General features: G+C 39.7%; 1 protein-coding gene across 8 annotated transcripts in view; it reads left to right on the top strand.

The window, feature by feature from the left end:
* Positions 1 to 17,868, top strand: part of NF1 (neurofibromin 1) — a 102,343-nt gene that overhangs the window by 74,821 nt on the left and 9,654 nt on the right. For 5 of the 8 annotated variants that reach the window (XM_074844999.1, XM_074844998.1, XM_074844995.1 and 2 more), the window contains 19 exons: positions 339 to 541; positions 1,578 to 1,771; positions 3,323 to 3,463; positions 3,689 to 3,968; positions 5,126 to 5,340; positions 5,555 to 5,616; positions 5,743 to 5,857; positions 6,703 to 6,804; positions 7,566 to 7,706; positions 8,065 to 8,191; positions 8,756 to 8,887; positions 9,412 to 9,547; positions 10,363 to 10,520; positions 11,410 to 11,532; positions 12,235 to 12,365; positions 13,061 to 13,161; positions 14,218 to 14,360; positions 15,318 to 15,364; positions 16,151 to 16,367. In XM_074844999.1, coding sequence (XP_074701100.1) covers positions 339 to 541; positions 1,578 to 1,771; positions 3,323 to 3,463; positions 3,689 to 3,968; positions 5,126 to 5,340; positions 5,555 to 5,616; positions 5,743 to 5,857; positions 6,703 to 6,804; positions 7,566 to 7,706; positions 8,065 to 8,191; positions 8,756 to 8,887; positions 9,412 to 9,547; positions 10,363 to 10,520; positions 11,410 to 11,532; positions 12,235 to 12,365; positions 13,061 to 13,161; positions 14,218 to 14,360; positions 15,318 to 15,364; positions 16,151 to 16,367 — 2,768 coding nt within the window. Of the gene's footprint in view, positions 1 to 338; positions 542 to 1,577; positions 1,772 to 3,322; positions 3,464 to 3,688; positions 3,969 to 5,125; positions 5,341 to 5,554; positions 5,617 to 5,742; positions 5,858 to 6,702; positions 6,805 to 7,565; positions 7,707 to 8,064; positions 8,192 to 8,755; positions 8,888 to 9,411; positions 9,548 to 10,362; positions 10,521 to 11,409; positions 11,533 to 12,234; positions 12,366 to 13,060; positions 13,162 to 14,217; positions 14,361 to 15,317; positions 15,365 to 16,150; positions 16,368 to 17,868 lie in introns of those variants that run through there. The other 3 variants (XM_074845000.1, XM_074844996.1, XR_012625730.1) reach the window with 2 other exon arrangements.

Genomic DNA, 17,868 nt, shown 5'->3' with positions numbered 1-17,868 from the left:
GGGGGCTGCTCAGCGCAGCCTCCCGGCTCCTCGGCAGGCTCCGTCCCAGCAAAGCTGGTCTGAGGAGTCAAGTACAAAGTCCTTCGGGCATACTCTTTAGCCTCATCAGAAATTGTTTAAAGCAAGTGGAGAAATAATTTCTTTCAGGCAGATGTTTTTTCTCTGAATCTTAACTGATGGAGGGAGAAAGCTGAGGATTTAAATGTAATCTCATATTTGTATAACAGTGTTGATTTGATTAAAATGTCAGTACTACTACTGTGATGCCTTGATGTAACGTGTATATTTCAAAATGTACAAGAAAACTCTTACAAGTCACGTTGCTTGCTCTGTTACAGGTCTGCTGCCTATAATCTTCTATGTGCCTTAACCTGTACCTTTAATTTAAAGATTGAGGGCCAGTTACTGGAAACTTCAGGTCTGTGTATTCCTGCCAACAACACGCTATTTATTGTATCTATTAGTAAGACTCTTGCAGCTAACGAACCACACCTTACCTTAGAGTTCTTGGAAGAGTGTATTTCTGGATTTAGCAAATCTAGTAAGTAACGCTGGTATTCCTTAACGCTAACCATGAATTTGAAGCTTTAGGTTGGTAGCTGTCTAGCTTAGTCAGTTGAGCTTCCTCATGTTACTGAGTCACACAATAAGTTTAAATTGCAAATGTTTCTTAGAGCTGTTTTAGCTGTTTTCAAGATTATCTATTTATATCTGTTTCTTAATAATCAAGCTGTGCAATACTCTGGAGCCAGGCAGTTTCACAAGCTGGAATGGCATCTGTTGGCATAAAACCACCACTTTTCACATTTGCATGTTCCCTTTCCTTTCTCATGAAGTAGATTTAAAAAAAAAAGGCAACTGCCCTTTAAACTTGAAATTAATGTTAAAACAAGTTTTACTAGACATCTCACTTGTGTAGAGGATTAAGTTCATTCAGAGAGATCACAATACAAATTACTTTTTCATATCACTGTTGATAGTTTTGTACAGTGAGTACTTTGATAGATCTCTATCAGGCTGTTATTAATTCACCAGAAGAAGAGAAGATTGCAGTGCAAAAACCAAAATTTGAGGTCAATGATAGTTAAGGTTTGAACTCTAGAATATACGTATACAGAAGAGTTACAGGGTTCTTTAGCCATATCAAAAGTGATCTTTTCAGATTATATCTCTCAATTGTACACCTGGTTCTGTTGCACTACTTTTGTCATCCTTTTCTTCCAGGCATAATACAGCTCTGACGTCACTGTTGGAAGCTGTTTAGAATACATTCTCAAGATTAAATAGAAATTATCTGTAGTCCCGCCTAATACTGAATGTACACATCTTTATCACATCTCTTAATAAGATACTAAATGTCAACATCTCCTTGCCAGATTCCTACAGATGTTTCTTGGATGTCATGATTAGAATATGTTTCTTTTTGAAGCGCCCCTGTTTGCCCAGGATTATTTGCTCAGCTCTGATAGTAATTACTTTAGACAATAAAACTGAAGGAAAAGTGTTCACAAAGAACCATTTACTTTTAAGTAGAGACCGGTGCTGATTCTGTGTTACAAGGTGAATTTTTATTTCAGGTATTGAACTGAAGCATCTTTGTCTGGAGTACATGACTCCCTGGCTGTCCAATCTGGTCCGATTCTGTAAACACAACGACGATGCTAAGCGCCAGCGAGTCACTGCTATTCTTGATAAGCTTATAACCATGACAATAAATGAAAAACAGATGTATCCTTCCATTCAAGCTAAGATATGGGGAAGTCTTGGACAGGTACAAATTCTGCATAATTTATTTATAAGCAGATTATAGAGTTTTTGACTGCTTAAATGTTAATGCCGAAAAATAAAATGGATCTTGACAGCACCTAAGTATATTATTAGCTGTATGGAGAGCAGTGTGCAAGTTCTTCTGAAGTTTCCGTTCTATAAAATACTTCATGAAATCATTAATGATCTCTGGCTTCTAGGAATGTGTTCCTGACCCTCACTGAGAATTGAAAATTAAAAATCTTTTGGTATTAGTAGTAATTATTTCATCAACCCCCCTGAATGTACAGGTACTGCATGGGAAGAACAAAGCGTTAGCCTTCGGAGGTGTATTAGGCACACGGCATTGGAAGAGCTCTTCTTTTTTTGTTTGCACTGCTGAAACAGACACATGTTGATTACAATTGAATATCAATCCTCCTGTTGATCATTGGCTTACTATGTAGCCAAATTCTGTCCTCGTCCTCCCTGCAAAGTAAAGAAAATGAAAAAAAGCTGATGCCCTATATGCCCTTCATGAATGAGGCGTCTAGACAAACGAGACCAGCTTTACCAGGCTTGCTCACAAGCTTTGTAGCAACTTCCTCATTGTCATACTATTTTTATTTTTTTTAACTCTCATCCAAACTGATGCAGCCCAACATCACAAAGCTCTTGGAGAATGTGGGAGAACTGTCACATGGATGCATGAGTGCATTTTCTCGCTTGGTCCAATTGGCAAAAAAAACCCCAAAACCAAAAAAAGAAACCCCAACCACCAATGTATTTTGAAAGTTTATGTCACATTGAGAGCAATATGACTGTTATGTCCAGTATGAGGTCTGTTAACAGGTAAATATGGAGAAACACAAAATTAAAAGATTAAATATTCCACAGCTCTTGGTGGAAATTTATCACTGGCTTACTTGACCCAAAATTGCAACCAATTTTCATAATGTAATGAGAACTGAACTTGAACCATTACTGAAATAGCATTAATTTTAGGCTGCATGTTACATTTGGAGTTCTCTGTGCACTTGGACAGATTTGATTCTTACCTGCATATATTAAATGGGGGCGAGGGGTTGGGGTGTGTTGGTTTTTTTAACATGAGAAGAAACTTGTTTTAGTGGTAGTCATATTCACACATGGCTAGTGCTCTAAGCAGAACCTCCGACAGATGAGATCTTGCTTATTTTCTTGCAAGTATGTTTTTTCCTTCACTTCAAATCGAGTTTGTTCTTATTAGGTTCAGCATTTGGTGCATAGTTATACTTTAAAATGGAAAATAAAATAAAAATAACACAAACTAAATTGTAGTTTCTCCACAGTTCTGAAGCACTTCGATCTGGAGTAAAACCTGATGGAATTCAGCATTGCACTTCTAAAATTTACGTTGGGCTTTTTTCCAAGAGCATAAGAAATCACTAAAACTGATGCTTCAATTTATGTTAGTTACGCATCTTCAACTAAAAAAAAAAAAAAACACAGAATGATTGCTGATATAAAAGGCAGTTTACTGTAGAAAAATAAAGTTAACCTGACAGATAAAAAAGGAATTTTTTTTCTCTAACAGATAACAGATCTCCTCGATGTAGTGCTGGACAGTTTCATCAAAACTAGTGCCACAGGGGGCTTGGGATCCATCAAAGCTGAGGTTATGGCAGACACAGCTGTAGCGCTTGCTTCTGGAAATGTAAAATTGGTTTCAAGCAAAGTGAGTTCCCTATTTGCCTTAATTTTTTTTTTATATAATAACTTCAACTTCTATAATGAAGTGACACTGAGATACTTTCTGATAACTCAGTACAGGCAATAATGAAAAAAACATGATAAAATAGTTTCAAGCGATAGACTAATTCCAATGTTAAATTGTAGTGTGTTTTACGGAAATTTTGAGCTGTGCTCTTCGAGTAAAACAAAATGGTTGCTCTCTTTTCAGGTTATTGGAAGGATGTGTAAAATAATTGACAAGACTTGTCTGTCTCCAACTCCTACGCTGGAACAGCACCTGATGTGGGACGATATTGCAATTCTAGCGCGTTACATGCTGATGCTCTCCTTTAACAATTCTCTGGATGTGGCAGCACATCTCCCCTACCTCTTCCATGTGGTCACCTTATTGGTGGCCACTGGTCCCCTTTCTCTCAGAGCTTCCACTCATGGTCTCGTCATCAACATCATTCATTCTCTTTGCACCTGTTCACAGCTTCACTTTAGTGGTAAGTTTTTTCCAGATTAAGCTGATTGCTCCTTAGGTTGTGTGAGAAATATTTGAGTTGTCTTTCTCTCTTTAAACCATTCTGAGTGTTTGAAAATACTGTGTTGTAATTCATCTTGCAATCAGAATGAGGATATGATCTACAACAAATGAGTATGGAATTGAAAAATAACTGTCTGGTTTAGAGCAGGTGCATAATGTAAATTGTGTGTATAATAGGTTTTAGAAAAAGAGAAGAAAGTACCAGTAAGTTCCTGTAATGCAGAGAAAGGAGAAAATACGTCTGTGCTAAAACTGGCTGATGTGCATCTCTTGAATGGTTACATAATGTGGTAACAAAAATACCAATTACATAAGGGAATTGTGAAACTATACTGTTAAAACAGGTATTTTGCATACTGCTGTACTTTAGCAGGTCTAAAATAATTGATATTAGCAAATATGTAGCTGTCACTTCTTACCACAGAAGTACAGTATGAAACCAGGCTAGATTTTGTGCAGAAAAAATGAAAAGTTTATGTAACCTTGTCTCTTTTTTTAAGTATCTGAAAGCTCCTTTTATATCTATATATATCGACAGAGTGAGTGTGTGAATGCACGTGCACACACACACATATATGTGTATAAAGAAAAGCTTTGCTTTGATGGGGAAAGGCAAACCTTCCTGTTTAAACAATGAATGTGAGGTACACTGAAATGAACTGAAAGTTCGGAATTGTAAAAATACTCTGTGCTAGTAGCAGGGCCATCATTTTCTTCTGATTTAAGTGGCTTTCTTCATTTCAGTGCCAGAGCCAAAAGCAGAATTTGACAGCAGTTTGAACTGACAGTACTGTTGGCATTTCAAAGCAGGAACTCTCCAGGCTTCCATTTTCTGAATCATTGTGAGGAGAAGTCTCACAGAACCACATCTTTAAACAAGTTTCTTTCTACCTGTTTTTAGAATACATCTTCCTGGTGACTGGTTTCAACAGTGTGTAACAGACCACGGTTGTGGCGTGCTCTGGGAGAAGTGGCAGAGAGCAGTGTTGAGTGTGCAGAGTGGCAGACGGGAGGGTGATCCGCTGTTGTATTCATGGGGGGGTGAGCCCCAGAGCGTTTAAAATGTGGATTGAATTTCAGTGGTTTAAATCTAATATGTAAAAATTTATTCAACAGAGGAGACCAAGCAAGTTTTAAGGCTGAGCTTGACTGAGTTCTCTCTGCCCAAGTTTTATTTGCTGTTTGGAATCAGCAAAGTGAAATCAGCCGCGGTCATAGCGTTCCGATCCAGCTATCGCGACAGGTCGTTTTCACCTGGCTCCTATGAAAGGGAGACTTTTGCACTGACTTCCTTGGAAACTGTTACTGAAGCTTTGTTGGAGATCATGGAGGTATGTGGTTCAAAACAAAAGAAATGGTCCGTAAGGGAAAATGGCACCACTTACACTTCTTACAGGGAAGCGGTGGAGTGAGATGTGCCTCCCGTGATGTGGTGGTAAATAGTTCAGTAGCTGACTTCTGAGAACTAAACTAACTGCATGTTGTGAATTTTAAAAATACTTTTTCTTACTGTTACATGTATTCAAACAATATAATTCTTTTTAGGCTTGTATGAGGGATATCCCAACGTGCAAGTGGCTGGACCAGTGGACTGAACTAGCTCAAAAGTATGTCGTAGATCTCGGAACATAACCCCTGCCTGCCTCTGTCGTACACTTAGAATTCTCAGCTTTTCAGTGTACAGCCTGTTTGTTGTCTGTTCGGTTAATACGGTGTACTCTGTTTCTTCACAGGTTTGCATTCCAGTATAACCCCTCCCTGCAGCCAAGAGCACTTGTTGTCTTTGGCTGCATAAGTAAACGTGTGTCTCATGGACAAATAAAACAAATAATCCGAATTCTTAGCAAGGTATATGACTCTATGTCTGTTTTCCTTTGTGACTCATCAAATAGCTATTTTAGCTATTTTTAGCTTTATCTTCCCATCAAATATAGAACTCAGCATAATTTGAGGATAAATATTTTTTTCAAGCATATTCTTGTATAGAACTAACTGATTGGAAATACACTTTTTGTAGGCCAAACTTTATTTTACATTGATTTAGTGACAGTAAGTTTCATCACTGCTATGACTTCTAGAGTAAGTATAGTTTTCAATATTGAGTTTAAAATTTGAGACACTGAGATTGATTCAGAAGTCAGTATTTAAATAAATGAAACATTTTCTCCTAAGGCATTTAGCTGCGTATGATTCACAACTTCCCTTTTTTAAAAGGAAGTTAATAATCTAATGTGTTATAAGTAAATGCAATAAAGAGCAGGACATTCATTTAAGACAACTGAAACAGACTGCCTGGCTTGGCAGTGACGTTCCCTGTTTTCTAAAGAAGGTTGTGTTCTGTAACGAGTAACCAGTGTGCTAAATACATTTCCTTAAAGCATTTTGTTAGAGTTTTGGGGACGTAAACTTTTAACTGAAGAGCATCTGAATTGTAAAAGAGCTATTCTCTAATTCTTGCACCCTGTCCTGCACTCTTACTTTTTTGATGCACATTGTGCAGTTGCTTTCAGCAATACGTATATCACTTCGGTGTAAATCTTCATTTGTAAAAGTCCTTGAGAACTGGTTTAAAAGGAGCACAAGCTCTGTAAACTGAGAGAAGCAGTTATTGTCTAGAGCTTTGATCTTCTTGTTACAAAGCAAAACCTAATTATGGTTGTATTTTTAATTACTCTTTTTTTTCCTACAAAAAGGGACTTGAGAGCTGTTTAAAAGGCCCTGATAATTACAATAGCCAAGTTCTAATAGAAGCTACAGTTATAGCACTCACCAAGCTGCAGCCTCTTCTTAATAAGGTAAAGAACTGGATTTTTAGAGTAAACAGAGAACATAATTTGTAAATGAAAATTGCAATTATGGGTATAATCTGAAAAATACAAGTAAGTGTTGTGGTATCTGAAGTGCACACTTCACTGCTACGACTCATGCTCAGAAGTCCTACACATGGGAAATGTCAGATGTTCGTATGCGGGACCTTGCGGAGGCTTTAGAAATGCTTTAGGATGGGCTGTTCCGCTGCTGCAATCTGTGCAGTGTGGGCAAGGGCCGGACCACAGCCTGGCTTCATTCTTTCCAAAAGATTTTCAGTCCTGGCTTTCACATGTATGATTGCTAACATATGCCTTGCAGGTCACAGCTGGTAATAAACGTTAGTCGTATCTGATTTGCTATTAATTTTGCCATCTGTATGTTACTTTTAAGTTCATTATTTGAAGAGCATACCAGTTGTGCGCCAGCAATGAACAGCCTCGTGTATCTGCTGTTAGTGAATAAAACTTGTTCCTAGAAAAATCTGCAGCTTAAGAATACAAGAGAGGAGGAATGACGTGGGGGGGTGGGAGGACGTGAAATTACTTCCTACTGTTCACCTGCGAAGTGCATTAAGACTGCAGGTTGATGTGAACGTCTGTTCCGTTGGACTGGGTGTGGCTGAGGAGGGAACCTGCTGCAAGGAGGGTAGCGACGCGTATCCACAACCACGCGCCAGTCCCGTTTGTCTTTCATTCCCAGGAACTGACTCGGAAGTGAAATCGTGGCTTTTTCTCTTTCCTTCTAGGACTCCCCCATGCACAAGGCCCTCTTCTGGGTAGCGATGGCGGTCCTGCAGCTGGATGAAGTGAACTTGTACTCCGCAGGTACAGCACTGCTCGAGCAGAACCTGCACACCTTGGATAGCCTCCGGGTGTTCAATGATAAGGTGAGCGGTTAGCAATCAGCTCTGACTAGCCCTTAGTTTGTGTAAGCACTTAGATCTGTTAAAAGAGAAAAAAAAAATTCCTTGTGGACACCAGGTAAGCAACTGAAACTGAAATTTGCATTAGAAATTGATTCACTTGGGTGATACCAACAGTAAAACGTAAGATGTGGAGATGAAGCTTTTATTATTCTGTTCTAAACTGGAACAGGAATGGATAGATGTGTTCTATTCAAGAATGCATTTGATGTTTTCATGTAAGCTCTTAAAATTACTGTTTCATCACTTTTTATTAAAAAAACTTGAGATATCATGAGTAACTTTTGATGAGGTACTCTTGTATTTTATTTTTCTGGGTCAGAGCCCGGAGGAGGTGTTCATGGAGATCAGGAGACCGCTTGAATGGCACTGCAAGCAGATGGATCATTTTGTGGGGCTCAATTTCAACTCCAACTTCAACTTTGCACTAGTGGGACACCTCCTGAAAGGTAAGAATACGTGCTGGTGATCATTTCAGGTGAACACTCGTAATTCTGAAATAAAAATGAGTCCGAAGATAAAGGGAAAAAAGTGGGTGGTGGATTTTAAGCAGCTTGGATTACAGAATACATAGAATTAAATGTTCTTTGACTAAAGGGCTTTGCCAGGTTTCCTTTACATGTGTCCTGTGAAAGTCTTTAGTAGTAGTGATGTAAATTCTTAACTGTCACAGGACATGTGGCTTCATTTGCTGCAATTCATTACTTCTTCCTCCAGGAATGCTGTCTTTGTGTGTTTGCCTGTGTTCAGGCTCACTGTTTCTTTTAGAATGATTTGTGAGACAATAGATAACAATATATGCACAGACATTTGAATTATGTGATTTTGGGGGGAGGGACAGAAAGAACTAGTCTTGAACGTGCAGTTTCTGTTAGCAGTGTGCTTCCTTGCCCTTTATATGAAGTGTCCTGAGAATGTGCTGAAAAATATAAATATTTTCAAAATATTAATGCTTCATAAATACACATTCAAAAATTAAATATAGTATTTGGTTTCTTAATCTCATTTCTTAGGGTACAGGCATCCTTCTCCTACCACTGTAGCCAGAACAGTGAGGATTTTACATACACTACTCGCTCTGGTTAACAAACACAGGAACTGTGACAAGTTCGAGGTGAACACCCAGAGTGTGGCTTACCTAGCAGGTAAAATTAAACAAACCAACTTTCTTTTAAATCTGTGCTAACTGAAAAGGAATGGAATATTGAGGGAATTCTTGTGGGTTTAGGTTGATAAAATTGTACCAGTGTAAAGGAAGCTCATAACTGGAGATGGACAAGAGTCTGGGCAAGGCTGGGGTGCGTCACGGGAAGCTCTTCGCGGGCTGAAGGGACCTGCCGTGCAACTGGGAAAATGCTTCAGGGAGGCTGAAGGTTTCTTGGTTCAAATACTGAAGTGTGGGCCTTAGAACATTCAAATTTCTAGTGGTCTACAAATAGAAATGGTGACCATGTGAGGGCAAATGTTTAAATTGTGTAATTGTAACTGGATGGGGAATATAATTCTTTTAAATGACCTGCTTCTAATTTGTATGTTTCAGTAAGGTGTAATTACATCTCCGTGGTGGTCTTTGCACTAAGTAAACAATTTAAATTGATGGAATATTGCTTACATTCTTCAATGTATTCCTGCTGTGGAAAACTTATGTTAGCTTTCTTTGAATTTTTAGCTTTGCTGACAGTATCTGAGGAAGTTCGAAGTCGCTGCAGCCTAAAACATAGGAAGTCTCTCTTGTTGACAGACGTTTCAATGGAAAATGTTCCTATGGATACATACCCCATACACCACAGTGACACTAGCTATAGGTTGGTTGTCTAACTTTTAGATGAGTTACCCAAATTTCAATGTCTGTTTCCTTTAGTAAGTTATCTAAAGGTAACCTGTGGTATATTGAAAACTGAAACCCACACTTGTAAAGCTAAGTTCATGTTCTGTTATCGGTTGCAGACCAATGTGCTACTTACACTGTGATCAAGAGTCACAGAAACTTGGGTATCGCATCCGTATAGATTTAATTTTGAGATCTGTAAAGCTATTTCAACTGCTTTGGAGTTTGTTAAACTTTTTGCTACCATCTTTCTGCAAGTTCTAAATTCATCTCATTTATATTTTCGAAGAAAATTTTGTTTGCCCTTTTAAGAGCTTCAAGGCATGTGCTAAGTAATCACTGGGTCCGTGTCACTGGAAAATCCTGACACCTTGTAGCCTGTCTGTAGGCAGCTGCAGAGATAAGCTACGAAGTCCCCCTGGCGTGAGGTGGGGAGCCCCTTTCTCTCCGTAGGGAGCTCTTCACTCCGAATCTCACAGTTTAGCATCCAGTATGGAGTAGCTGATTGTTAAATATCTTTCATCTTGCCTCATAGGCTGATTTGCTTGTGTTCTTTCCATTGCTTTATTTTGTATCTCTCCAGCATTACATCCATATCAGATTGTTCGTTTTCACTAGCTCAGACATTTTTGCAAGCAGAGTAATTACTATTTCTTATTATGTGGTTTTGGGAGGTTAACCTGTTAGGAAAGATGGGTTTGACAAAGGACGGTTTGGCTAGTTGAAAAATTTATGCCTATAAATGTGCACAGTTTTAAAGACTTTCTTAATTCAATTTCTCTGCACTTTCAGGACACTAAAGGAAAATCAACCCTGGTCGTCACCCAAGGGGTCAGACAGACACCTGGCTGCCAGTTACCCGACAGTGGGACAGATAAGCCCTCGAACACGAAAGTCCATGAGTTTGGATATGGGGCAGCCTTCACAAGCCAACACTAAAAAGCTTCTAGGTTATTAAGATAACTGATTTACTAATTTGTCTACAGAACACCCCAGGAGTGTTACTGGAGAATAATTATACTTGTATTTGTTCTGAGTTTAAGTGCTCATTCCCGATTCAGAGGAATGTGTGCAGTTTCTGCACAGTACAAATTACAGAACACTGTACAGTTAAAGAGGACTCGCTCAGTTCTTTGATCAGAGGGGGGGAAGCAGGAGTGACACTCAAAATGTGTGTGTTGAAGTGGAAAAAAAGGAAGAAGAAAAGATATTCCAGATGCTAAAGATTCATAGTGCCAGTTCTCTGCCACCAGCCCACTTTCAACAAAACCAAGCAGCTGAATACTGTAGCTTAGCTACTAGATCAAATACTCTGTCTTATGCTAGAAGAGATGGTCCCAAAACATTTTAGATGTTTTGCAAGCAATCTGATTTTTATCCATGGCTTCTCAGTGTATCACGTTTACAAGCAAAGTCTTAGTAGCAGCGAAAGGAGACGAGTTGCTTTGCATAACCTGTGGGTACCCTTTTACAGTACACATGGAAGGAGAGGGGCGTTTCTTTCATTACAATCCTATTACTGCTTCCTTTTCAGTAATCACATTTTGGCATGTTTATTCAATGTGATGTGTTGACCAGGAAACCATAGCATGCCCACAGCTTACATACCTGAATAAATTGCATGCTTTCCTCATATGTATTGTGAAGCATTTTGGAAACTGTGATGGAGAGCGGCATGGTGTGATCATATTTTCTCTGCCATCCCTGGAAATGGTGAAAATGTCCCCAGATTCCTATCAATACATTGTAGATAGGAGAGTAGCTTGGCCAGAAAATCTGAAGAAGTTAGAATATGGATTTAGGTTTAATGTTTTTAATTGCCTGATAAATTGTTTTTAGGTACAAGGAAAAGTTTTGACCATTTGATATCGGACACAAAGGCTCCTAAAAGGCAAGACATGGAATCTGGAATCACAACGCCTCCCAAAATGAGGAGAGTAGCCGAAAATGATTATGAAATGGGTGAGAAACAGGACTAACATTTTAAGAATAATACTGATTATAAATGCTTTGTATATATATACAAAGGATTACTTCTAAATTCAGTGTTCATTTGCCTAGGTTACTACAAGGTAAGGGAGAAATATCTTTCCTAACAGTGGCTTCTGGAGAGCACAGTCTTCCGTATCACTGGCAACTGAGCTCGAAGTAGAGTTGCTCAGTTTGCAGATGCAGAATAAGGGGCAGCTATGACGTACTGCATACAGCACTGAAATGAACTCAGTAAAATCTGGCTTCTTATAAGCGACTAAGCCCTAGCTGCAAATTTCTGCAGGAGATGGAACGTGACCTAATGCCTGGAATGCCTCTCTTCATCTTCTCCCACATCTGCTTCCTGTGCCCCCACCCCCAATTGCAATGCAAGACCAGGGTTCTTCTGTTGTGTCTGAGGGCGCTCTGCTGCCTGACCCCGCATACGGTACTTACACCCCTGGGCCTGTATTTCACTGAAGAGGAAATTGGGGTTCTTGTTTACCATTCAATAATACATCCCATGTAACGGTCTAGCGCTGCCAGTATTACAGCACAGCTGTTGCTTTTATACTTTATGAAAAGGCTGGTGAACTCTGAAGTTTGCATATGACTGAACTTGTGGCGCAAGAGCTAATTCTATTTTGGTTTGGGTTTATTTTGCTTTGGATGAGTTGCTCTTTTTTTATCCAGCAGAAACCCAGAGAATATCACCACAGCAACACCCGCATCTTCGAAAAGTTTCTGTTTCTGAGTCAAATGTCCTCCTAGATGAAGAAGTTCTGACTGACCCAAAAATTCAAGCACTGCTGCTTACAGTTCTTGTAAGCTTTCTTTCTGTGTATTGTCTGTTGTCTTCCGATACTGTTTTATCTTCCAAAGACACGTACGTGTTCCTTGCAGTGTTTCTGAATTCACATGGATCAGAATCACGGTGATGGGCAGGTCTGTTCTTTGTTGCCATTCTTCCAACTTTCTAGGAATCACTTAGAAATGTATTGAAATGCTCTTTGAGAGCAAATACTGAATTTTCATTATTCTGTGTTGTTTTGTAGAATGTGTCCAACAATTGTCCCTTTTTCCTGGCAGGTTTTTATCACAAACTATTTTTGTATGTTCATATATTATACTTAAAAGGTTAAGAAGTGAAAATTGTTGGAATCCCAGCACAGCTCAGTTCAGGAATGATTAACTGGTAGAATAGGTACAGTGGGATAGTGCTTTCTTCAGAGGTGCCAGTACAGTTACCATTCCTGATATAATTCAGACTCAGTTGCCCACTTTTGTCAAAAACTTACTAGCCAAATTTTTTGCCAAAATAGAAGCTATTACCAACTGGTTTTGTTTCTCACGTATATATGAAATAACTTGATTCTGTGTCCAAAGAGGACATAAATTAATCTTTTGTAATGTTGCTTTCTGCTATTCAGAAATCTTAAAACCCTAAACTACAACAAAAGCCTGTGCCTACTCAAATGAAGCTGGAAGTTTGCTAATTCCCTCCTTTACGTTATGACAGGCAACGCTAGTGAAGTACACTACTGATGAGTTTGACCAGCGGATTCTCTACGAGTATTTAGCAGAAGCCAGCGTTGTCTTCCCAAAGGTCTTTCCTGTTGTGTAAGTACCTAAAATTCCATTTATGACAACTCTGTGCTTGGCCCTTCCTTTAAGGGGCCTCTGGACCAGGACAAGCACCTGCGAGGTAGACACTGGCTCATTTGCAGGTTACTAGCCGCAGGCTCTCCGGTACGTGCTGAGCCAAGCGCCTGCGGCAGTTTGGGGCTCGGGTCTTCCCTCTGTCCAGTGGTTGGGACGTTGTGAGGAGAACAGGCGCTGCCGCTGCTCCGGGCGGTCCCCGGGGCAGGCCCCCGGGTGTGGGAGGGCTCAGCCCCGGCTGGGCGCCGCGGGCCCTGCCCCGGCCTGTCCCTCTGGGCTGGTGACGTGGCGTGGCTGCGTCCCCTGCCTGGTGCTGTGGAGAATCCAAGTGCACTTTAATACCTTCATCGACCTCTGCGTACAAGTCAAAGTCTCTTAAATATGATTTTCACCTCAGTCTTTTTGAATTAATACGCCAAGCACATGTCAAAGGATACTTTTTGGATGTATTTCTTTAGATACCTGTTTAAAGTGGTATTTGCTGGAGTCAATATACGTAAGGGAAACCCAACTATCAGAAATCAAGATGAGTAGACTTTTAAAACCAACCTGAGCATGATTTAAAACTAATGCTGCCTTTTTCTGGCTTTATAAAGTAATGGTCAAAGTATACACAAGTTCTGCGAGTTACTGAAACCACAACTGTAATTAAGTGGCATTTGTATTAAAAAACATGCAAGGGAGCTCAAATGAGCCAGTGCTCCCACAGGTTTAAAAAGCTGCTTTGAAATTCCAGCTCTGATATGTACACAAATCCAGTGAATAATTTTTTGGTTGAAAATAATTGAAATATGTGCAATTTAAAGAGCTAGGTAAATGCTTTAATGGGTTATATCATTAGTACAGTTTTTTGAAAGTGTTGCACATCATAAGAGTCCTCACCAAACTTATATAGGAATTGTGTTCTAAAATCACGGACATTTTGAAAATCTCACCTTACCTGCTGTTTGCTGAAGTCAGTTGGGAACTGCAGATTTATTTAATGAACAAAAAATAAGCCACTTCTCTTTTCTTCAGGCATAATTTATTGGATTCCAAGATCAATACACTTTTATCGCTGTGCCAGGATCCAAATTTGTTGAATCCAATTCATGGGATTGTTCAGAGTGTTGTCTACCACGAAGAGTCTCCACCCCAATACCAAACTTCTTATCTACAGAGTAAATATTTTTCCATTTTTTAAAAATTGCTGTATACTAAGTTAGATTTACTCCTGAAAATGTTTCAGAATTGCAGCCCTAATAGAATAGTCAGTCAGTCTTGTGTGGCATCACTCCAACTTCATATCTCCTAGTAGAAATAAGAGTTCACATATTAAAAAACCCCCCACTGACATGAATATTCAGACTGCTTGCTGCAGTTGTGCGCCAAATATTAAAAGTATTACACCATCTCTGGGAGTAAAAAGAAGTTGAAACTCAGTATTCTGTTTCCACTAAACAATTTAAAGAAATACAAACCAGGTGTTTAAGTGTTCAAGGCCAGGTTGGACGGGGCTTTGGGCAACCTGGGCTAGTGGAAGGTGTCCCTGCCCAGGGCAGAGGGGTGGCACTGGATGGGCTTTGAGGTCCCTTCCCACCCAAACCAGTCTAGTCTATGATGAATGGTGGTGGTAAATGATGAGTTTTGAGTTAACCTGGTAAGCTAGGGGTTGATTAATTACTGGTAAATTCCATCGAGAATTCCATCTGTTTTTCAGTGCCCAAGCTCACTTTCATGTGACACTTGAACACTTAAACATTTTTTTTAATGGTCCTTAATCAAAAACTTTCCAGGAAGATCCATAAGAAACAGATGACAATTGAGAAAAACTTAAATGTTGCCATAATTTTTAAAGTTTGATGTTTATTCAAACGCTAAATTTACCTTTTAGAATATCATCAAGAATTTCTTGTATGACGCTTCTGAGATTTTGTATTTATGTATTTCATATACAAATTGAAATGCCTTAATTTTGTTACACATGCTTTGGACAAAATTTAGTGTTGTATCTCCAAATCAAGATATTTCACTTCCATGCCTAAGTAGATCCAGGCACTGTACTGTGGGTACTTTCTAGTTGTTTTCTGTCAGTTGAGAACTGTGTTTTTGTGGTAACGTTCAGTTTGTTGTTGTAGGTTTTGGATTTAATGGGTTGTGGAGGTTTGCTGGCCCATTTTCTAAGGTAAGAACAGATAAATTCATGAGCATTTTGCCTTTGTTTTTCATAGCACATTGGTGCTCCAGGAAAGATGCAGATAAATAACAAGTCATAGAATTAATATGAGCAAGTTAGTACTACAGGGCTCACTTCTATAGCTAAACCAGCTTTTGAGCCTACATCAGATATTTTGATAGACTAGGTAAGGTCAAATTCCCAAAGTTGGGTAAAAGCAGCCAGGTGTGTAAATGCACCTTTTTGCTGCTCCCAGGTTCACTGAGGGGCCTTGGACGTGCAGCGTCACTCAGAAAGTCTTTAGTTCATTACGTGTGTCTTACAGCATAAGGGATTAATTTGATGAGAATTGTAATTCCATAAGGTTAAATTTTATGTTACAGCAGAACAAACAAATCGAGCAGGACCCGTTTGTTCCCTCTCGTCGCCGTAACGAGGTCGAGATGCGCCGGGTGGGCAGCTGGGGGGGCGTGGGCAGCACGTTGATAATGCGTTGGGTGTAGGTGGCTGTGGCAGTTCACCTCAGGGGTGAAACAGCCCCTCTTTTCTCCCCTTGTGCTTCCACACGCTACTGAAATTACACCTGCGAGTGGTCTTTACTGTGTGTGTTTAGATTAATCTGGAAAAGACCACAAATGGGTTTTTACGGATACTCAATCAAATGCTTTTTGAAATTTTCAGGCAAAACAGTGTGATATTAGAGTGAGTTCTGGGGAAAAGCTCATACTGACAGAAAAGTAGAAAGAAAAGAACTGATTTTTTTTTCTTTTTTTTCTCCTCCCCCATTACCCACAGCAAACACAAATCCCAGACTATGCCGAGCTCATAGTGAAGTTCCTTGATGCCTTGATCGACACGTATTTGCCTGGAATTGATGAGGAAGCCAGTGAAGAGTCTCTCCTGACACCCACATCTCCGTACCCTCCCGCAGTGCAGAGCCAGCTGAGCATTACTGCCAACCTTAACCTCTCCAATTCCATGACCTCGCTTGCGACGTCCCAGCACTCCCCAGGTTAGTACCTCTTCTGGTATTACACAGGTAAGGGCAATGTTCTGAATTTACTGCGTTTGCAGCCAAATGCTCAGCCTCGTCGTCTCTTCGGATGTGTTTATGCATCAAACGTTGTGGCTTTCTTGAGTCAAACAAGTATTAAACTGTTGACGAAGCTGTTACACTGGTATTTCAGGTGTTGGATTTTGCCCGGCACAAAAGCTTTTCCGGGTTGTTACACTTGAAGGAAATCGCATTAAACGCATCAGAAGGAGTAACAGCTGCATCTTCCTATGGAACGTAGGCACCAGTGGAGCCTTGAAAATTAATAAATATAATCATGATATTTGGCAAGGAGAATAATACCTATCAGGCACTCCAAGGTAGCACTTATTAGGAAAAATACTCCAGAACTGTGCTGAGGAAGAGTGTGTCTGGGCTGACTCAGCTTCCATTGTGACTGTCTGATCTAAGGCCAGTGCTCGTCTAGGCAGCGTCCTGCGGAGCTCCTGCTGCCCTCGAAGGAAAAACAGAGTTTGTGTAGATACTTGTGGAATCCCGGGTCAGTTCAGACTCTTATATTGCCAGAAACATGCTGCTGGTAAAACGAAGGCGTTCAAGAAAAGAACAGTCATCAAAGGCAGTAAATGGATAAAAACACTAAATTCCTTCAGGTGTGGGAAGAAGAGAATTACAGGGACATGCAGAGGTTAAATTTACAGCAGAGATTTTCAGCGTGAAAAATGAGAGTAAAAATTATTCAGTATAACAGATGAAGCGTGAGCTAGAGGAAATTAAATATGGGAAGAAAATGGAATTTATGTCAATGAAATCTGCATGAAGACTCTTCCTGAAGTGATTTTGGATTAGTGTCTCGTATATCGAGGAAATTCTTTACTCTTCTTTGTCATAAAAATTACGCTGTGTGATGGTTTTTAAATGATGATTTAACTATTGCAGCTCTGAACACTGAGGTCAATCAGCCTTTTATTTCTGCTTTGTTTCTAACCTTGACAGAAGGCTAGAAACCACTTGTATTTAGGTATAATATTTACAGAGGTGTTTTGACTTTCCCGCTCCTGTTTTCGCTGGTTTCTGCTAGCCCTGACATGAGCTCTGCGGAGCTGTCCTTAGCTCTCTTCGAGCAGTCTGGTCTCCCAGATGATCAGTTTGCTCACAGAAGCACACATGGTTCTAGGTGATGAGCATTGCAGAGGTGTAGCAGAGGTAAGACAGTGCTCTGTGCTTGAATAATTTGGGAATAGCAATTTCTTCTTTTATTTCAGGTAGTGAAAAGTGATTACAACTCGCTTTTTTCCAGTAGGAGAAACCAACTTAAATTGTTTAAATTTGGGGAGATCACCTTCTTGAAATACTGGTGCTGTGTTCTGGAATTATATTGCAAGATGCCTGACAGTCTAAATATACTCAAAACAAGATTTGCTTTGCGGTTTCCTGCCAATTCAAGATGATTTATTACATTAATAATGTCCCAAGTGAGGAGAGAAAGCGTGAAGCTTCT

This window comes from Strix aluco, chromosome 19 (genome assembly GCF_031877795.1).
Source record: "Strix aluco isolate bStrAlu1 chromosome 19, bStrAlu1.hap1, whole genome shotgun sequence".
NCBI lineage: Eukaryota > Metazoa > Chordata > Aves > Strigiformes > Strigidae > Strix > Strix aluco.
This window is presented reverse-complemented; position numbering and strand designations above follow the sequence as displayed.